Raw genomic sequence first — 23,324 nt, 5'->3', positions numbered from 1 at the left:
GTTTCACTGCCCTAAAAACCCAGCGTGATGAATCACTTGATCCTACCTCCCTCCTCTTAAACTCCTAATTATTTTAGGTCTCTAGAGTGAAAGTCTCTCAGTCTTGTCTGACTCTTTGCAACCTCGTGGACTATGCAATCCATGGAATTCGCTAGGCCAGAATACTGGGGTGGGTAACCTATCCCTTCCTCAGCGGATCTTCCTAACCCAGGAATCGAACCCGGGTCTCCTGCATGGCAGGAGGATTCTTTACCAACTGAGCTATCAGGGAAACCCGATGGTAACAAAGGTAAAACTGCCTCTATAGTTTTACCTTTCTCACAATGTCATATAGTTGGAATTATACAATATGAAATCTTTTTAGATTGGCTTCTTTTACTTAGTAATATACATTTAATGTTCCACTGTGTCTTTTCATAGATCTTTTTTTTTTTAAGCACTGAATATTGTTCTATTTTCTGCATATGTAGCAGTTTATTTCTCCACCTACTGAGGATATCTTGATTGCTCCCAAGTTTTGGCAATTATGAATAAAGTTGCTGTAAATATATGTGTGCAGGTTATAATGTGGACATAAGTTTTCAATTAATTAGCATCTTAACATTTTATTGTCCATCTCATCTTTTAAACCTGAATTTTGAGCACTAGACCTTCATTTCCAGTATCATTTTATGTTATACCAGAAATAATTTCAAATAGTTCAAAATACTTAACATCTTTTTCTAGCTTTTAATTTAAATAATTTCTTTATGATTTTACAGGGTGTACCAGGGGTACTTTACCGGGTGTACCAGCTGGCTCAGATGGTAACAAATCCACTTGCAATGCAGGAGATCTGGGATCAATCTCTAGTCTGGGAAGATCCCTGGAGAAGGAAATGGCAACCCACTCCAGTATTCTTGCCTGGAGAATGCCATAGACAGAGGAGCCTGGTGGGCTACAGTCCATGGGGTTGCAAAGAGCTGGAAACGATTGAGTGACTAACAGTTTCACTTTCACCAGAATTTTGCTGAGAAAGCTTATTTAATTATATTTTTTAACTTAAGTAAATATTCTTATATTGTTACAGCATGAAATTTATACCAAATTTTGCTGTGGGACCCATTCTCTAGAATGAAATATATCTTGAAGAGAGAAAGAATAGGAAAGATTGATTTTGAATTCAATGCCAGTAAGTTCAGTTGCTATTGTCTTAAATCATAGCTCACTCTGAGGCATGAAGTCAATTGCAGAGTCCCCAGAAGTTGACGGTACTAGAAATAATTTTTCCCACTTTTAATTTCAGTAATTTGGTCTTGAAGAATATATTTTCATCCTTTCTAAAGCCACTGGGTAGTTATCTTCATATACCTTGGTACTGTGAATGTTCAATGAAATAATTTTATTGAGAGCTTTTTTTTTTCAATAAAATATATGGCAAAACTAAAAGGAGCAAGGGGATACAGTGGAAACTTTGATTCCATCATGGAAAGAGTGACTTTATTGCCTGCATATTTGAAAGTACATTCTATATACCCTTTGGAAAAGGAAAGATATTAGTTCTTGGCAATTTCCATTTCTTTTTTTATATATCTCTTCTGTTTTATATCTAAAATGTCTACTTGATGTAATCAAGGGGAATATTTTGTCTCAAACTTTTGTGAAAAATGGATTATTTAAACTACCAGTAAAGTTAAAAAAATAAACTACTAGTATTAAATTTTCAGTTCACTGTCTATGGAGAACTACAGATACCATTCTCTCCATTTTTTCTAGGTTTAATAGGTGAAAGAAAATACATAATTCTTTATTTTAATGTTACCTGGCTAAAACCTTGGGAAATAAATCAAGTGCTGAAATATATTAAATTCCAGACAATTGTGAGCTTTCATGGAACAGTTAGAAGTGTATGGGTATAAGAGGCTGAATGATTTGATTTCAACTATGTATGAGCTCAGTTTTTCCAGCTTGGAAATTGGAGATACTATTATATACCTAATTCATGACATTACTTTTTGAGAATTAAAAAGGATAATCTGTATGAAAGTATAGGTTTTGTGTGCCTAGAGCATGGAGGCACTCACAATGCTAATTTGTTCCTTGCCCACCTACCATGTGTTTCAGAAAACAAAAGTCAGGACTGCTTATGTGTGAAGCACGTATCTGGCTCTGTGGCAGTAAAATGATGAATATCCTGGTTCTGTAGGCGTAAATTATCACCTGTGGTAGATTCATGTCAATGTATGGCAAAATCAATACAGTATTGTACAGTAAAATAAAGTAAAAAAAAATGGGAAGAGCAAAAAATAAAAATATTCTAAATATAATTAATCACTATTGCCCTTCTGAAGCTGTAACACCCACAAGTGTGGTAAGTAGGGCAGGCACATGTTGTACTCTGTAGCACATAAGTAAACTCTTTCCAAATGATGAACATGGTTGTGTATCTCAGTAACTGTATCCAGGGGAACTGCTGGATTTGAGGGGACTTGAAAGAAACGGGGACAATATTAGTTAGAGGGAAAGTAATCAAGAGGTCAAATATTGGACTTTCTAAACCTCCAAATAATGGCTTTATTTTTCCTATTATGAATTCTCTAATATGATAGTCACAAGCCACATGTGGCTATTTAAGTATCAATTGATTAAAGAGAAATAAAATTTAGAAATTAGTCTCAGTTACAATCACCACAGCTCAAGTGCTCAATGACCACATGCCACTAGTAATTACTAGTGATTATTACAATGGGTAGCACAGATATAGATCATTTCTACCAATATTATCACAGAAAGTTTTACTGGAAAACTATTTAAAAGATGAAATTCAAGTTTAGGGGAATGATACAAATAAACTGTTTGCCGATCTTTTCCTGAGTTCTTATACCTATAGTAGAAAAAAATCAAATGTTTGTAAGAAAATATGAGAGAAGGAAGTCATAGGCAATTCAATATATTTTCCCTTTCATTGATGGCAGTGATAATAACCTTTATTTAACATGTATCACTTCACTTGAATTATATTATTTAATTTGCACTCACACACACATAGCCAATGAGATGCACTTTTTCCCCCATACATGTTGAATAGAAGAAGAGACTGAGGAACAGAAACATTAAGTAATCTGTCAAAAACTATTGTAGCAAGAAAGTGACACAACTGGGTTTGAACTCAGGTAATTGGACTCCCAACCCCTAGCAGGTGATTCACTTAAGAGGTAAAACCAATACAATATTGTAAAATAATTAGCCTCCAATTAAAATAAATAAATTTATACTACAAAAGAAAGAGGTAATGGATTGAATCAAAAGACTTTAGAAGTGAATTTAATCAGAAAATATTGATAAAACATAAAAGTCACTCAAAATCTTACTACATATTTTGGAATTATGTAAGATGTAAATGATCCTCTATGCATCAATCACCTTCCTCAAAGGTAATAACTATTAATTTGATGGATATCCTACTTGAATTTTCCATAAATTAATGTTATATAAATAAATACAATGTTCATGTTTATAAACCAACATATTTATATGCAATTTAATGGCATATATGGCCATCTATACTGTGTATGTGTGTATATACACACACATCATAAAATGAAATTGTGGTGAACATATGTGTTTGTTTATTATCTGCCTAAGAGTATGTACTGAAAGTCTTATGGTTCAACACATACATTTATCTTATTTTTAAAAAATTATTGTACAGAGTTCCATTGTATTTGTATATTATGTACTATTCAACCATCGCTTTCTTGACACACTCTTATGTCTATTTTTTCTATTCAATCAGCATTGCAACAAATATACTTGTTCATATATTTTAAAGCACTATTATATTTGCAAGATGTAGTACAAATATAAAATACTATTATATTTGCAAGATATAGTCTTGGGAGTAAATTGCTAGATTTAAGGATGTATGTATTTTAGTTTTAATAAATATAGATAATTGATGTTCATGAATATTTTATAAAGGTGATATTATACTATGCAATTTTTTATTGCTTTTATAATTCATATAGGAAAACATTTCTTTGAAAGCCACTATTTAACCAAATTGATTAAGGGGTATTATTATATGTGGGCTTCCCAGGTAGCTTAGTGGTAAAGAATCTGCCTGCCAGTGTAGGAGATGCAGGAGAGATGGGTTCAATCCTTGGGTCGAGAAGTCATTTCCTGAAGTAGGCTCCAGTATTCTTGCCTGGAAAATCCCATGGACAGAGGTGCCTGGAGGGCTACAGTCCATGGGGTTGCAAAGAGTCAGACACAACTGAACAATTGAGCATGCGTGCACATTGTTATATGTATCTATATAAATATATATATTCATGCAAAAATTTTTTATGTCTAAGCCTAAAACGAACGTAGCCACAAAGAGATGGATCTTGGATATGAGACAGACACACTCTTTGAGTGACTTAGTAACTGAATATATTAGTTATGTAACTGTAACATCATTGGACAGGAAAAACCCAGTAATAGTTTGATATCTGTAGGCTTCACCAATACACAAAGACCACATTTCATTTTTCATAACCATCTTTGTAAATGACCTCAACAGTCAACATTTTGTTTATATTTTTTGTTCACAGAGAATAGAAGGAATAATCCTATATACAAATTTAAATCATAAAATGCTTCTCCCTTGATCTTCTTTGCTTTCAGAGGCAAAGCTCTGTCTAGCCCAAATCGTCAAATACTTGGCTCAGGCTTTCACATCATGTAGAATCAAACTCTGACTTCATGGAATGCCACGAAAACTAGTTATATTCTATTAAAGGCACAAAAAATATCTCATGCAATTCTTTATAACATTTGGTATGGTAAAGGAGCTTTCTAGGGCTAAAAGTTTTGAGGGTAATAATAGAAAAATCTGTCCAGGTTCACACGCTCCCTTATCTTAAGCATTTTCTTATCCTGGAAGAGAAATGATGCAGAATGTAAATATGTTTCAAGTTCAGATAGCAGAAATCCAGCCAGAATTATTTTTGTATTACATAATAGAGCAATGATCTGTGATTTAAAAAGAAATAGTCTGAAAGAATGAAGGTAGAATGTTATTGTTGAAAGATAAAAAATTTTAATATTTCCTTTTCTTGGTATTGGTGATAGAGTCTTCTGGATGTTAGATAATTCTGTTGCTCTCTTTGGGCTTTATAATTCTTGTGTAATTCTTATTGTGTGTCTGTGTATGCAAATAAGAATGGAGGTATGTATGTTACATTTTATCTATGTTCATATTCATATTTGTGTTTCTTCTTTCACAAATGAGAAATACATTTATACATATTTTATGAGAAATACTGACAGAATACACAGATGAAAGAGAAGCCCCTTCCCCTCCCCATAAAAACAGTAGAAGAGAAAGAGAGTGGCAGTCTGAGCCAGGGAAAGGGTTTATGTACATTTACTTCTAGATATTAAAAAGGCAAGTTTATGTTTACAGGCATTGGTTTTCATACTCTCTTGATTACCAACTAAGTTTCATTTGTGTTTCATATCCTTTCCTATAGCTATTCACAAATCTATTTGCTGCTGTGAGGTCATACCAAAGCATTTTATTGAAAACATAAATGTGTCACTGTGATGACTGCCAGATATTCCACCAGAGTGAGATTTCTTTGTTTTTCAGAATCTACCCTTGAAGAAGATTCCATGCAAAGCCAGTGCACCCTCAGGCTCCTTTTTTGCCAGAGACAATACAGCAAATTTCTTATCCTGGTGCCGAGATTTAGGAGTAGATGAAACATGTCTATTTGAATCGGAAGGTTTGGGTATGTATATTTCCTTTAGAATTTTAGTTGATATGATATTAAAATTATTGTTTGTCAGTATAACTCTCAAAATTAACTTCTTTGTGTGACTCATTTCAGTTTTTTAACTTAAAAAAAATGTAGTTTGTTGTAAACTTGTAGAGTTTTTGTAAACTTGCAGAGTTTTTGTAAACTTGCATTTTTGAAGGTAGAAAAATTCACCCTCTTACTCTTGGTCACCTTGTGCATAAACTAACAGGAACATAAGTAGCAGAATTCTTTCCTGGCTAAAAATAAGCATATACAATGCAAAATAGGGGGATTCTTGGAAAAAATAGGGTTAAATTTTACCACCAGGCTCTTACCTGGAATAGAAGAATAGCTACATGTATTCCAGCCATCCACCATGAGCACTTTTGTCTTTTCACCTCTAAAAAATTATGAACACTATCACGTATAAGCACTTTGTTGAAACATAATTTAGGTAAGCTTATTTTTCGTTAGTGAAATTTGTTTTTTGCTAGTTAAAAATTAGGCAAACAAGCAGGAGGTTAGGGCAAATTGAAAATGATGGAATAAAAAGACAGGCGGGTCTCAAAGAGTCAGGCTCAAAGAGTCTTACCATATACCTTAGTGCTTAGGCTTACCCAGATAATTCTGGGGGTTTTGTTTTGTTTTATGATTGAATTTTGGCAAATGCACTTCCAGACCACAGAGCCTGGTTTTGTATTTTCCTGGGAGAAAACATACATTGGACCATTTAGTGTTTTGACATTACTTGGTACCCTTAAATGTTCCAATCTTTTATATAAGATCTACCCCAGTGGTACTCTATAATGGAAAATATTGGAATTAAAGACCAGTTTTAGTAAGGTGGAACTAAGTGAAGAAAGGAGACATTTAGGGGGTGGGGGAAATGCTTTGGTTCTTTCGCCTGAGGCTTTAAAAATTAATTTGCAAAACCACGTAATACCAAATATTAACATCAAAGTAAGCTGAGCATCCTTCAGAGAGAACAAGTATACAAATTACCTTCCTAGCATTGAGAATATTATTTGCCTTGAAGCCTCACTAAACAGAATTCCTTCCCCTGCTGGACCTAGGAAACTGATGCTATGGCAGTTAAAGTCTTACTCATTTTATGTGCTTAAGGAAATTTGTATTTGTATAAAGAGGAGTTAATGTGGTACGGAAAAGACTGTCATCAAATTTCTGAGAAGTCTCTCAGCAGAGCAGAGAATAACATGAACTTAGACTAGGAGAACATTTTATACCTGAAAGAAAAAATAAACCAGAATAATTGCACAGTAGTGTACTCTATACAACAGTGTGCCAAGTGAATGCCAGTTGTATGAATGGACTTTGAATGTTCTTACCATTTCCTCACATCAAAGTAAAAAAAAAAAAGGCCAAAACCTTGGTAGAAGATATATATGGATATAGTTCTTTTTCAAGGCTTTGGTAATTTTACAAATAGATTTTAACTTTCAGGTTTGTAGGTTTATGCGAGTGGAGGATTATAGGAAGGGAGTGAGGCAAAATTATTTGTGGGAAAAACCCATGAAAGAGCTATTAAATGTCTGTGGGTATACATACACACACATACACATAAATTAAAAAAAAAATCAATTTGTTTTGTGTATTTAAAATACACTTAGTATTTTAAAAAATGGAAAAGACTCTGATGCTGGGAGGGATTGGGGGCAGGAGGAGAAGGGGACGACAGAGGATGAGATGGCTGGATGGCATCACCAACTCAATGGACGTGAGTTTGAGTGAACTCCAGGAGCTGGTGATGGACAGGGAGGCCTGGCGTGCTGCAATTCATGGGGTCGCAAAGAGTAGGACACGACTGAGCCACTGAACTGAACTGAAGTGTAAAAGAAGTACACTTTTCAGGTGTGCACAAATAACATCATTATTTGAAATCCTGGAGTCCTTCTACATTGCCACATGGGGAAACTGATTTATTGTTTGTTCTTTTGTTCATTGCACAGGTTTCCATTCAAAAAATAATTTTTCAATGACTTCTGTAGGCCAAATGGACTACTAGAAACTGTGAATATAAATATGGTCTTGTCTCACTTTTCTTACTATCCATAAGTATTTTTTGTTACTTGAACTAGCAAAACTTTCAGCTGGACTCCAAGAAGCTTGGATGACTTTTTAAAACACACTTGGGTAATAAATAGTACATTTTATCTTGAAACAATAAAGCATAATTCAGTTTATATGATAATGGTCCTCATACATAAATACACACTGTGTAGCATATAAAATTATGTCAAGAAGAGTTTTTAAATGGTCGAGTTCTTCACCCTATTTGACTTTATAAAAAAGAAAACCCATGGTAATTTGCATGCAATAACTGTTAAGTATTTTGTTAAAATATCTTTGATTCTGCTTATCTTCTATAGTATAGCTTTGCTTATACCTTGCAATTAAAATGTATTTATATAGCCAAGAAAGTTTAATAAAACCAACTTTTCAAGGCTATAAAATTTTAAAATAATTTTGAATCCTCTCAGTACCAAACTAGATCAGATAATTTGGCTTTCTAGTTTGTTTCTTAATGAAAAGGTAAATTTGAAATCTCTGCTGCTTAGAATAGGACATGATGTATAATAGGTCCTGTGGAGACGGAATAAAGGCGCCAATACGATAGTATCGACTTTAGGATTATTCAGAGAAAGGAAACAGCTGTGTCCATACATGTTCATGATAATCACAAGGAAGGAGAATGAGAAATTCCATTTCCCCAAGTAGAACCCATTCCCCTTGGGTTTTTCTTATTATTCACTGTGGGTGAGGAAGTGATTGAGCCAAGGCTGATGGCCTTGGAAGCTGCACTTGCAGAACTGACTTTCTTGCAACAGTAACACTGTGTACTTTGCTTGATGTCTTTTCACACTTCACTTTTGAAAGGGAATTTAGGACAAGGGTTTCTTCTTTTTTCCCTACCTCAAGATTTCATTTCAGTAGCACACAAGATGAAGAGTAGCCTTTGTGTCCTAGTGTTTTGAACAGCAAATAAAATGAAAAGATGCCCTGATTAAGGGGAAAAAATCTGTTTGAATGAATGATAAAGTAGATCACTGTACTGAGTGTGTACCAAGAGGCTTCTGTCTTTAGCTGCTCAAAGGTCATTGCCTGCATAAAGCTTTCTTATCTTTGTGGCAACTGATACGTTACCCTCTGTGACAGTGCTTTTTTTTTTTTTTTGGTATGATTATTTGTGAGAGGATCTTAATTCATGACTCACTCTGTCTGTTCTCTTTCCACGACAGCTAATGACAAGAAATCTCAGTGGGTGGGGAAAAATGCCGGGGATGAACTGGGGAGTATAGACAGCGTCAGATTCCATATGCTTCTCATGCTTGTTGTTTTGATTCTTGGCAGATAACTCTCTAAGCCACATGCTGCAATCACATACAGAGCATAACCTGCCGTTTATCTTCTAAGACATTCTTGAGAGAGCACTTTTCCTCTGTCAAATGTCAGTTCTTAGATTATGAGTTAACTAATATCCCAGAATAGTATTTCAGAAATGAGTCAATAGCAAAGTGGATACATGTCATTAAAAAGCTTTTTCATAAAAGACTTATAAAAGCCCAAAAGAGAGATAAAAATGTTTGATACCTTAGTGATAAGTCAAATGCAAATAAAAATTATGAAAAATTAGTGATGATTAAGAATTGTATATTTAATGTTGAGTATAGAGGAAAGTCAACACTAAATATTCAATTCTTAATCCTCACTAATTTTTCATAGATTGAATTTGCATTTGACTTATTACTAAGGTATCAAACATAGAGGAAAGTGGGATCTTCTATATATTGCTGAAAAATAGTTGGAAATTTTTTGCCTTTTTTTGTCTTTTTGGGCAATTTGACATTATGTATTAAAGACTTCAGAAGTGCTTATGTTCTTTTATCAAGTTGTTCAACTTCTGAAAGTTTATTTGAGGGAAGTAGAAATAGGTAATACAACGTCTATTGAAACATATTTTTATGAGTTTAAAAAAATGAATGAACTGAAGATATTTGGTGGCAGCTTAAACAAACTATAGTCATTCATAGATACCAAGAAAAATAATATTCATAATATTTTGAGACTAATAATATGGGAAAATTATGAGGAGGTCTCAGCATTTACATCTAATAAATAACAATAAAATGCTATATTCAGAATTTGAAAGTAAGACAAATAGTAATTGAACTGTAAGTAATATTTTCTTCTTCAATTCTCTATTAACACACTTTAGGCAATAAACAGGTATGGCATGTAGTCTGAAACATAAACAATTTTACTCATATTAAGATAATTGCAATCTTAATTGCAATCAAATTGCATAGAGAATTATTTATTGACATCAGTGAATTTTCTACATCAGTGTTTTATAAGGGCTGTTGTACATTAGGACCAGAAATATATGACTTATTCTCAATTAAAAAAAAATGTTATGGGTCTTAAAATAGATGCTCTTGTATGATTTTTCTAAGATATTTAAAGTAGAAACTACTTCATTACATTAATGATATTCTTGCATGGAGGATTTGTTATTTGTAATTTACTTTAGCCCACTGATTAGAAATTGCTAAGTTAGCTTAATTTTTCGCCCAGAGCTGTTTATTTTTCTTTACTTGATGTACATTCTGGTTGAGCTGGAAAGCTGAGAAAAATAAAAGGATGGGGGAGGGAATATTTGAAAAATGTGCAAATTCTGTTTGTTGTAATTGTGTCAATATCACTATGTTATTGGATAATTATAGGATTTGGAGGCCAGTGACTATGCTTCATCTATTTCTCTGAGAAAGAATCTACTCAGCAAGAAAAGGGTTTGCTATCTGCTGTGCTAGCATGCAAATGTGTGTGATTTGTTTTCATTTTTATCTTCTGTATTGATGTTTGCTGTGTGGCACTGTCTTTTTTCGATGCATGACTCTGAAGGATAGTTTTATACAATTCTTTGTTCTATTGAACATTGGTCAAGCACTGAACTGCCTACAGTAGCGGGTTTGATCCCACTACACAAAAGAGAAAAAGATTGTGTGTGAGTTTTTAAACATTAACATTTTCCATTTTGTACCTACTGCATCAGAAAAAGAATTTATGCCTGCCTACCAGTGTTTGATAAATCATCCCATGTGGTTGTTGTTGCTGTTGTCTGTACTGAGGACTGAAAGAATATTTCTATAGAAAGAAACCTACTTTTATTAATATTAATGTAGGATAACAATTTCAGGATACCAGATCAACTCTGAGTTATTTATATTCACATTGTTTCTTCCCAGGAACAATTTATTTTAGACTTTGGGTTTTGTAACACCTATCCTTATAAAGTACTTTATCAGCATCTCAATTCTGAATTTGAGCTCAGAAACTTTTTCCAAATTTAGCCATTTGCCCCTATGTCAGCACAAATGTAGTATGGTATCTGAGTGAGAACACTAAATATCTCCCAGGAGTAATAGGTATATCAAGGATTTGATGGAGTCAGGGTTGAATCAGGAAAGTGACAGCCTTCTAGCTTTTCCAGAATCAGATTTTCACTGTGCAACATTCAATAATAATAGCTATATGTTCAGTAATGATAATCAAGCAGTGCATAAGTGCTACCATCTCTAATCTCCCAACAACCACTAATTTTATAAATGGAAATGCTAGTTTAGGACCAAAAGAATTAAATACCTTGCCCAGTATTATACTGCTCCTCAGTGACACAGCTGGGATTTAAATTCAGCATCATTTTCCCCTGAAGATCATGTCCCTCCTGTATTACAGAAAGTTACGTTTTATATGAGATAATTTCAGGAGTTCATATAATGATTTAAAGTAAAAGGAAAAATAAAGTATAAATGAAAGCAAAATTAGAAGAGACTCTTACTTGCTGCTCTGAGTGATAGGGACTTAACCCGTTAATTTCACATCAAGTCTGGGTGTTGAGACAGAAAGGGGCACTCCTTGCTCTAGGACATTTTTTTGACTTGGTGGCAAAGGCAATTAACTACATTTTATTCTATACATCTTCCATTACTGATGAGATCATGAATGAATTCTCCCTTTTATGTGGATTATATGGATGCTGTATCCTGTTTTCACTGTGAACAGTGATTCTGAGAAATCTGGATGCATACACACTCAGCATTCATGAGTCTGTGGGGTTTATGCTTTGTTGCCTTTTCTTCTCTTTAGCCTCTCTCAGATCAGTTTTTAAGGCACTTATGTTGTTAACTCTTCCTACATTTAAATGCAAAGATCTCTGTGGGTGAGTTACAGGGAGTGACATGACTTACAAGGGCCACTTCACTTTCTTGGCAGGCATCTATTCTACCTTATAGATCCTGGCAGACGATAGATGCCGTAATACCCATTAAGGGCTAATCCAATGCACAGATTATTTTCCCTCCATTCATCATCATCATCACTGTCATCACTGTTATCCTAAACATTTCTAGAGCATGTTCCATGTATCAAATCACATTTAAATATTTTTAACCAGAATAGATATGGAATTATAACTGACATATATGGTAATAATCATAACATTGATTAGTGTAATGATTCTCAAACTTTACTGTACATATTCATCACCTGGAGATCCTGTTTAAATTTAAATTTTCCTCAATAAGTCAGGGATGGGACCCAATAATTTGCATTTTTATCAAGCTCCCAGCTGATGCCAATGCTACTGGTCTGCAGATCATCACTTAAGTGCAAACGTGTAAAATTTGTTCAGTGCTTGCCATATACCAAATGCGCTTACCCATAAAATTACCTCGTAAGAAAGAGTAAGCAGAAGTAAAGTTTTAGAGATGAGATTATGTAGCCTGGATTAGAACCCAGTTCTTCTGATGTCTAGTTTACTGTGTCTTCTACTATGTCACTCTTTCTAAGTATGAGAACCTGTTTTCTTCTCTAGGACAGTGGGAAGCTATTAATTTACAATATTTTCACAATTTAATATTTACTCAAAAATATAATCTTTTCAAATTTCATCTTAAACATAAATCTGAAATATAGATTTCCTTCAAAACCAGCATGAATATTATTGCTTCTAATATATATTAAACCAATAAATAATGATATTTTCATGTTTTCATTTTTTGTCCATCTGTTAAAACTAAATACCTATGTAGCTAAACTATACATTCATGGTTTAATGCATTTTATCCTTGCAGATTCTGTGACATTGAAACTCTACCCCTTGCTTTAGCAGAAGGTCTCATTTTCTATTCCTGGAGCCAGCAGCGTTCCATTTGACATTTGATGCCCATGAGATTTTTATAGAATCTAGGTTATAAGATTGAGTCTCTTGCCACATATTTTTGAATAGAGATTTATGTTACTTTTCCCAGAGGGGTTCTGCCTTATACATTTTTTCAAAATGGTTTTGATTATTTTAAAAGAAGCCTCCAGTGATAAAACCTTTTGCATAAAAATCATCAGTGACTAAGACAGCTTTTATTTGTTTTAAAGAGAATTTATTCAGAGGAGCAAAGGCAATAGTGATCCTCTCTTCTCCTCATGAATGCATGGGTGCGTGCTAAGTCGCTTCAGTCATGTCCAGCTCTTTGCGACCTCATGGACTGTAGCCCACCAGGCTCCTTTATCCATGTGATTCTCCAGTCAAGAATACTGGAGTGGGTTCCCTCTAGAGTCGGTTTCCAGGGGAATTTTCCCAACCCAGGGATCGAACTCATGTCTCCTGCAGCTCCTGCATTGCAGGCAGATTCTTTACTGCTGACCCACCAGGGAAGAACCCTTCTACTCAGAGCTCAAAGCAAAAGGCCATATTATTGATGTGGCAATAGAATGAAAAAAATATTTCTTACCATAACCCTCAGTATAGCTAGAAATTTGCTTATATTTTTGAAAAGACAATAAACTATCAGAAATGAGTAGTACATGTGACAACAGAAAGTCTGTAGTTCAAATGCAATATACTAAAAGTTTTCTTTCTAATCATCCAGATAAAGACATGCATCCATATATATATATAATGTATATATAATCAGCTTAGGTAATTTATTGAAAATGGGCTTATCTAAATTATTTTATTCCTAGAAATGGGGGAAAATTGGTGGTAAGATGTTTAGTGTTTCATAAAAAGACATATTCTAATATAATTGTTACTTGAGTTTTATACCTAGCAAAAATCCATAATAATAATAGGATATATGCTTTATGTCTGTCTATATATGCCAGCCAAGTTGACCTACTTAAACTTAGATTTGATTAAACTTAGAATTAGCTATTTATGATACAACATGACAAAATATTCAAAATATACTCATTATAATATCTTTTAAATTATACAGCTTAAATTATCAAAAGTGGGTTTTGTTTTTTTTTTAAATTCTGAGGTTTCTTCTACTGCTCAGTAAGCTGGCTTTCACATGATAGGTGCACAGGAAAAGATGCTTATAGGAAAAATGTTATTAGTTATTAACATTAATATTAACTAAGCCAAATAAAGATAATCTTTAAGCTAATAATATACAACAAAAAGTAATAATAATGAAGAAGGAAAACTAACTTTGGGAAGTCTTTCCTATCTGCCAAGCACTGGCTAAGAATAACAATGAATAACATTTTGTTTAACTCACACAAAAATATTGCAAGATACATACCATTATTTTCCCTCAGAAAACTGACATTTTATGATCTCCCCAAATTAGGAACTAGTAAATTTTAGAGCTCACACGCAGAACCAGATTTCTGTGGCTCGAATCCCATGGCCACTATACTCTTTCCATCTGTTAATTTTAGTTTAGAGTGCAAAAACCAAACACAATCACTTCTTCGGTATAATGTAGGACAGGAGACCTGGGTTGGCAAGATCCCCTGGAGAAGGGAATGGCAACCCACTCCAATATTCTTGCCTGGAGAATCCCATGGACAGGGGAGCCTGGCAGGCTACACTCCATAGGGTTGCAAAGAATCTGACATGACTGAAGTGCCTTAGCATGGCACATTGCACAGATAATACTTAAAGACTCTTGAACTTAATTTTATAGAATAAGGTAAGAGTGTTTGCTTTTATAACTGAATCACATTAACATAATGTAAATTCTTGCATTTTCTAAAAATGCTAGGTAAGATTTTAGCCTTTATTCAGCTTAACTGTCACAACCACTATTATAACCACATGATATGGTCATGATCCATGATGGTTATCATCCTCGATATTTTGGGACATAGTGTTTACTGAGTAACTAATTACTCTGTTCTTGTTATTGTGCTAGGTTATCCCCTCTGCAGATTTAACTCATTCATTGCTTACTATTTATCAAACATGATATTAATATTTGTGGCCATTATGAACCTGGCATGATAAGGCAATATTATGGGTATGTTTTGAAGCAACTGCTCTATTAAAGATAACATTTCCAGGAAAACTGTGAAGTAAAACATCATCTATTATCATTTTCCTAAGATATGGTGCTGAGTGAGACATTTGTTCTAAGTTTTATAAGCTGATTATATTAAGGATATAAAAAGGAGAATCATGCAGTTACTTTGCAGTTTTCCAAATTGATTTTCTAATGAGTCCATGGTAGAACTGATATTTGAGTGTTGGCATGCAAAAGCTGTTTTAAAGGGATAGCTGGATATGCAATAGCAATGCATGCTACATACCACATTGTCATATTACCCACACGATTTTTTTCTTCAGAATTAATTTTATTTTCCATAGAATATATCTCTGTTTATTTCCAATGCTTATAGAGTCCTCCAAATAAGCACAGTAATTTGGTTAAAGAATCATGATAGTTGGGTCAGGTGTTGCTTTACGTGATTGGTATTGACTGCTCATGGGCACAGTTTGGTCCATTCACTAATAATTTTAATATTTTGTCACTGTTTCCATCACAAAATCCACGAGATTATATCCAAGTCTCCTGAAGCTTTGACTACTTGCTTCACACAGTTCTCACTGAAGATGAGCGTGTTAGCAGGGCCTTAAACATCTTCCTCTCCTCAGCTTTCATGTACTCCCTTTTCCGATTTGTTATTTCGTACCACTGACAGGGTGGCGGTGGCGGTGGTTTAGTCACTAAGTCATGTACGACTCTTGCGACCCCATGGACTGTAGCCTGCCGGGGTCCTCTATTCATGGGATTCTCCAGGCAGGAGTATGGGAGTGGGTTGTCATTTCCTTCTCCAGGGAATCTTCCTGACCCAGGAATCGAACCCAAGTCTTCTGCATTGCAGGCAGATTCTTTACCAACTGAGCTACAAGGGAAGCCCACTGACAGGATAAAAAGTCCAAATCAGAAGAAACTGGTGAACTAGACAGGAAGATTGCTTTTCATTTATTTGCTTTTGTTTTGTGATGTTTGTTATTGTTCTCTGTTTGCAATTGATTTCCATGTGCTATTATAGTCCATATGTTTCATTGCGCTGAAGTTGATTTAATATATCAAAAGTTGTATCATTTAGCCAGAATCATCTAATGGTGCACTTGAAATTAGAGGTACTAAATATCTTTTTTCAAAGCCCCTTAGTTAGAAGTAATATTAGACTTCCCCAACCTGGGTTTTATGACAATTCACCAAGTGTTAGCTGAAGCTCAAATTTATATTATCAAGAATGGAATTATTCTGTAATTCAGATTTCCCATAATCAGTTCTTTTTAATGAGTATTGCCGATGATATTAGAACTTATTTTAAAAGCTTTAAAGATTACATTTTATAGCAAGATAATAATTTTTGCTTGTTTAAAGCCCAGTAAAATCATATACTTTCACAATCTAAGTAAATGTATTTTTCTATTCACCACACAGCCCCAACAAATTCCATTCTGGTGTCAGTGGCAAATATTGCCATTGCCATAGCCTGTGGAGAGAAGAAATTAGATATTTAAGTTGGGGGCGGGGGGGCGGTGGATAGAAATAATGCTGGGATGTTAAATTATTATAAAATTCTGTATTTAAGAATTGAAGCAGGGCTTCCCTGGTGGCTCAGTGGTGAAGAATCCACCTGCCAGTGCAGGAGACATGGGTTTGATCCCTGATCTGGGAAGATCCCATGTGCTGTGAAGCAACTAAGCCTGTGTGCCAAAGCTACTGAGCCTGTGCTCTAGATCTCAGGAGCCACAACTACCGGGTCCAAAGGCCACAGCTACTGAAGTCTGTGCGCTTGCTTAAAGCCCATGCTTTGCAACAAGAGCAGCCACTGCAATGAGAAGCCCATGCACGGCAACTGAAGAGTAGCCGCCACTTGCCACAGCTAGAGGAAAGCCTGCTCAGCAATGAAGACCCAGCACTGCCAAAAATAAACAAAAGAATTGAAATAATATTGCTATTTATACTGAAGTTTGTCAGTAAGCTACTATTTTCTTTTATCAGTATATTGGGACCCAATAGACTGTAGCCCATCAGGCTCTTCTGCCCACGGAATTCTCCAGGCAGGAATACTGGAGTGGGTAGCCATTCCCTTCTCCAGGGGATCTTCCTGACCCAGAGATTGAACCTGGTTCTCCTGCATTGCAGGCAGACTCTTTACCATCCAAGCCACCAGGGAAGGCTCCCCCCAACCCACAGAAAAAGATTAAGCAATATTGCTATTTTTCCTAAAGTTTAATCAATAAACTCATATTTTCTTTTATCAGGATATTGTGTCTATGTAAAGAGCATTCTCAATACAATCTTTTCCCCCTAATATCTGTTGTCTTTATTAGGTACTGTATATAATAACATTAAATTTTTTTCCTAGTATTAGTTTAAAAAGAAAAAAAAAAGTATGAGCAGCGCATACTCCTCTGGTAGCCTCAGCAAATGCAAGTATGACTTGTTAACATTACTGACTGTGTCCAAAGAAACTGGTAAAGTAAATTTATTAAGTAATCAGATTATATTAGAAAATAAATATTATTGCAAAGAACCATCTTCTGATTTGCTCATTTTATGGCCAAAACTGACTGACGGTATATATTTATACACATTCACAAAATTCAGTCAGTTGAAAGTGTTTCCTTTTAAAATATAACTCAAACAGGAGAAGACATCAAGATTCAGAGAGCTCACCTTACATTATTGTTTGGAGGATAACAAAGGGCTGTGATATGTAATTTTTAATCCTTATTCATTGCATTATTTCTGCTAAAATCACTGGTGAAGATAGAGTTAGGAGTTTTAAACAATCTTTGCTTCATAGTCTTCTGTTTGCTGTTTTTAAGTATTCATCAACTATTTATATCAGAATTATAACTACATGTGTTTTCAATATATACATACAAATATTGACTAATTGAAGAAAATATTTTCAGAGTGAGATTCTTGAGGCTCATGATTTTTGGTAGGGAAGCTGGGCAAAGAGTTTTGAAAACTGCTTTAGGACTTCAGTAGATCTAAGTGTACTGTGGGATAGGACAGTTTCTGTGAATATCAGAATGAAGACTAGCTCACTTACTGGGACCCTGAGGGATGGGGAGGTCAAGCATGTTCCCCATTGAGCTACTGTCCAATCCCTTCTATTGTAAAAGTGTCCACCTTCATCTTGTTTTTCAGTCCTCCACAAGCAACCCAGAGAAGTGTGTCTCTGTTTGCTAGAGCTTGGCCGGATTGCAGCCAGGTAGGTCAGACTACTGCTGCTATGTAAGATGTGGACCATCTCAGTATCCAAGCCACTCAGAAGCTTGCTGGTTTTTCATTGCTGATATTTAACTTAGGTGTTGAGGGGCAACTTCTTCAAAGATGATCAGTATGAACATCTCGAGAACAACTATTCAAACCAAAAATGGACTACCAATATTCACATCGTGACCTTATTGTCCAACTCACTATGTCTAAACATTTTCTAAATATCTTTTAAATGAATATGTTTTCCCTGCAACTCTTTCTTGGGAGATTGGAGAGGATATTGTACGTGAAGTCGTATGTGACAATTACGCTTCCCTTAGTGGAGAGTTGATTGCCATTATTCTCTCTGTCTCCCAACTCCTTCACTGCTCCCTTCCTGTTTAGTCTATAATAATTGTCAGACTCCTCTTTTCTTCCTTTTTCCTCACTTTCCCCATTTAGCAGCTGATCCCTCAGTTCTTTTTAGTTTCTACTCCTGAGTAGATGAATAGGTTTACAGTTATCTCCATATTTTGATTGGAAAAAGGCTTAGAATATAATCCTGCATATATAGAGACATCTTTGGAATATTTTTCTACTAGAAAAGAAAAACCAAAAGTACTTGTAGAAATCATAACCATAGCTAAATAATCAGGGGAAGGGACTTTATTAGCCCAGCTGACTTGATTTGGTTTCCTTTCATCAAAAAAGGCTTCTGTCAGTTTTACAGAGCCCAAAGAATTATAAAAGAAGATATAAATATTTGAATAAATCTTGATGCAAGATAAAAGTTCAGAATTAATTAGGTGATGTTTTCTCATCCAGTCCAGGATATACTTGTCGTGTTGAGATAAGATGAATTAATAAGATAAAGTAAGGGCTTGCTCTCTGTGTTAATTCTCAAAGGGAAAGCTATAAAGAAAATCACGGAAAATAAAATACAAGGTGTGTGTACATCAGGAAATTACAGCAATGGGCAGAAAACTTGCTGTCAGTGAATAGCCCTGTTTTTTGGTCCAACAGATCAATTGTAATCAGAAGTAATCCCACGTTCTTTAAAACATCATAGTCAACACAATCTTAACAAATTGTTCATAAGGTATGGATTTTACTTTGCCATAGTAATTGGATGAGAGAAAGATTGTTTTTATTTAAAAGCAATTATATTAAATAGAAATGAGGCTCCACTCAACAAGAAGTGAAAAAATCAATTTGAGATACTTAGGGATGCCCCTGTTCCCTGCTGTAAGTTTCCCAGCTTTGTTGTGTAACAGCCTCTGGAAAGGGTCCTCTGGTCTTCTATCCACTCAAGCCTCTACTACGCAGGCTTAGTTCATAGTGTCTGACAGTCCTTAGGACCCCACTCTCCTTCTGCCGCTGTCTTGGGTTCTGAAGCAAGAACCCAAGAGAGGGAGCAAGACAAAGGTACCTGTTGCTTCTAAGACTCTGCTAAACTACTTCTCCACCATGCTTAATCCTGCTGGCCTGCAGGACAAACAGCTTTGAGTGAGAAGGCTCAGCCTTGAGTCTTTGGGTTCAGCAGATATCCCTGAGAAAGGTGATCTTACAAAATAGAAGTAGAGTCACAGATGTAGAAAAACTTATAGTTACCAGGGAGTAAAGTGGGAGGGATAAATTGGGATATTGGGACTGACATATATACTCTACTATATATAAAATTGTTATCTAGTAAGATGGAGAAGGCACTGGCACCCCACTCCAGTACTCTTGCCTGGAAAATCCCATGGACGGAGGAGCCTGGTAGGCTGCAGTCCATGGGGTCGCTGGGGGTCGGACATGACTGAGCAACTTCACTTTCACTTTTCACTTTCCCTGCATCGGAGAAGGAAATGGCAACCCATTCCAGTGTTCTTGCCTGGAGAATCGCAGGGATGGCAGAATCTGGTGGGCTGCCGTCTATGGGGTCGCACAGAGTTGGACACGACTGAAGTGACTTAGCAGCAGCAGGAGCAACTAATAAGAAGCTACTGTATAGCACAGGGAACTCTAGTCAGTACTCTGTAATGGCCTATATGGGAAAAAATCTAAAAAGAATGGAGTTTTACATATATATACAAAACTGACTCACTTTTCTGCATGCCTGAAACTAATGCAACATTGTAAATCAACTATATTCCAATAACAAGTTCAAAAAATATAAGAGGGAGGAAGACACACAAAGTAGAATCTCAGTAAATGAGCTGCTAGTCCTGAAATGCTCAAATAAAAGAGAGGTTATCTAGAGTTCCTGTGTATTAGATTAGGCAGAAAACTTTTTTGTGTACTTGTTTATTTTAATTATATCATCAGAATATTCTGAAATGGCATATTCCATTTTGTTACTTTGATAATCTAAATATGTGGGTCAAATAGGCATGACTCTGAAAGTTGTTATGGGGTAAAGCAAATAGCTGAGAAATAGCTTACAAATAGCTGAGAAAAGAAGAGAGGCTAAAGGCAAAGGAGGAAAGGAAAGATATACCCATTTGAATGCAGAGTTCCAAAGAATAGCAAGGAGAGGTAAGAAAGCCTTCCTCAGTGATCAATGCAAAGAAATAGAGGAAAATAATAGAATGGGAAAGACTAGAGATCTCTTCAAGAAAGTTAGAGATACCAAGGGAACATTTCATGCAAAGATGGGCATGAAGCAGAAGATATTAAGAAGAGGTGGCAAGAATACACAGAAGAACTATACAACAAAGATATTCATGACCCAGATAACCACAATGGTGTGGTCACTCACTTAGAGCCAGACATCCTGCAGTGTGAAGTCAAGTGAGTCTTAGGAAGCATCACTACAAACAAAGCTAGTGGAGGTAACGGAATTCCAGTTGAGCTATTTCAAATCCTGAAAGATGATGCTGTGAAAGAGCTGCACTCAATGTGCCAGCACATTTGGAAAACTCAGCAGTGGCCACAGGACTGGAAGAGGTCCATTTTCATTCTAATCCCAAAGAAAGGCAATGCCAAAGAATGTTCAAAGTACCGCACAGTTGTACTCATCTCATGCTAGCAAAGTAATGCCCAAAATTCTCCAAGCCAGGCTTCAACAGTACGTGAACTGTGAACTTCCAGATATTCAAGCTGGTTTTAGAAAAGGCAGAGGAACCAGAGATCAAATTGCCAACATCCGTTGGATCATTGCAAAAGCAAGAGAATTCCAGTAAAACAGTTACTTCTGCTTTATTGACTACACCAAAGCCTTTGACTGTGTAGATCACAGCAAACTTTGGAAAATTCTCCAAGAGATGGGACTCCCAGACCACCTTACCTGCCTCCTGAGAAATCTGTATGCAAGTCAAGAAGCAACAGGTAGAACCAGATATGGAACAACAGACTGGTTCCAAATGGGGAAAGGAGTATAGTGTCATATACATCAAGGCTGTATATTGTCACCCTGCTTATTTAACTTATATGCAGAATAAATAATGCAAAATCCCAGACTGGATGAAGCACAAGCTGGAATCAAGATTGCCAGGAGAAATAACAATAACCTCAGATATGCAGGTGACACCACCCTATGGCAGAAAATGAAGACGAACTAAAGAGCCTCTTAATGAAAGTGAAAAGCTGGCTTAAAATTCAACATTCAAAAAACTAAGATCATGGCATCCCGTCCCATCACTCCATGGTAAATAGATGGGGAAACAATGGAAACAGTGACAGATTTTATTTTGCAGGGCAGGGGAAGGGGCTCAAAAATCACTGCAGATGGTAACTGCAGCCATGAAATTAAAAGATGCTTGCTCCTTGGAAAAAGATCTATGACCAACCTAGACAGCATATTAAAAAGCAGAGGCATTACTTTGCCGACAAAGGTCTGTCTATTCAAAGGTATGGTTTTTCCAGTAGTCATGTATGGATGAGTTGGACTATAAAGAATGCTGAGGACCGAAGAATTGATGTTTTTGAACTGTGGTATTGGAGAGGACTCTTAAGAGTCCTTTGGACTGCAAGGCGATCAAACCAGTCCATCCTAAAGGAAATCAGTCCTGAATATTCACTTGAAGGACTGATGCCTAAGCTGAAACTCCAATACTTCGGCCACCTGATGCAACAAACTGACTCCTTGGAAAAGACCCTGATGCTGGGAAAGATTGAAGGTAGGAGGATAAGGGGATGACAGACGATGAGATGGTTGGATGGCATCACTTGCCTTGATGGACATGAGTTTGAACAAGGTCCAGTAGTTGGTGATGGATAGGGAAGTCTGATGTGCTGCAGTTTATGGGGCTGCAAAGAGTTGGACATGACTGAGCGACTGAACTGATTTGAGGTAGAAAGAAGGAGGACCACTTTCTACAGAATTAGCTGGGAGTTTTCATTTTCCTGCTGCTTAATGTACATCATTTACTATTTTCTGGATTCATTTTTTGAATTTATGCTATTAACTGAATACTCTGTTAGGTATCCTGCTGAACTAAAAATTTTTAGTATGATCGAGTCACCCAAGGAAAAGTTTGCCACCCAATGACAAAATCCTGTTAGAAATCACTTTTCCTCCAGCTCTGAGTCTGGCGTGAAAAATCCCTTGCCATAGTATTTAAAACAACATCTTGGTTAAGGAAGGGGAATCATAATGGCCTGGTCAATTTGAAGGTGTTTTGTGTTTTTCCTCAAATATTTTAAAATTGAGATTTTGGGTTGCTCCATTTATTTTTTAAAGCCATGTTATTGGTATATGATTATCATACAAAAAGCTGTACATATTTAAAGTAAACAACCTGATAAGTTTGGTTATAAGTATACATCTACAAAACTATCATCACAATCTATGTCATAAATGTAGTATCACCTCCAAAAGTTTCCTCTGCCTTTATTATTATTATTTTCATTATCATTATTATTGACAAGAATGGGTGGCTACATTTCTAACCACACTTATGACCATGTGTACTAGTAAAAGCAGAGTTTATTTGCATTATAAAAATTTTACTAATTTCACAAAGCAGTGATTGAAGGATTGAACATTACAGTGTTCAATTTGTAAATTTTGTTTTTAATCTTCCTTACCTACCTG

At 35.6% G+C, this 23,324-nt stretch overlaps 1 protein-coding gene across 1 annotated transcript in view; it reads left to right on the top strand.

The window, feature by feature from the left end:
- Positions 1–23,324, top strand: part of GAS2 (growth arrest specific 2) — a 127,945-nt gene that overhangs the window by 29,339 nt on the left and 75,282 nt on the right. The window contains exons 3-4 of the mRNA XM_052662277.1: positions 5,618–5,759; positions 18,254–18,317. Coding sequence (XP_052518237.1) covers positions 5,618–5,759; positions 18,254–18,317 — 206 coding nt within the window. The remainder of the gene's footprint in view (positions 1–5,617; positions 5,760–18,253; positions 18,318–23,324) is intronic.

The sequence above is a fragment of the Budorcas taxicolor genome, chromosome 25 (genome assembly GCF_023091745.1).
Source record: "Budorcas taxicolor isolate Tak-1 chromosome 25, Takin1.1, whole genome shotgun sequence".
Lineage (NCBI taxonomy): Eukaryota > Metazoa > Chordata > Mammalia > Artiodactyla > Bovidae > Budorcas > Budorcas taxicolor.
Note: the sequence above shows the minus strand (reverse complement) of the source record. Positions and strands in the feature narration are given on the sequence as shown.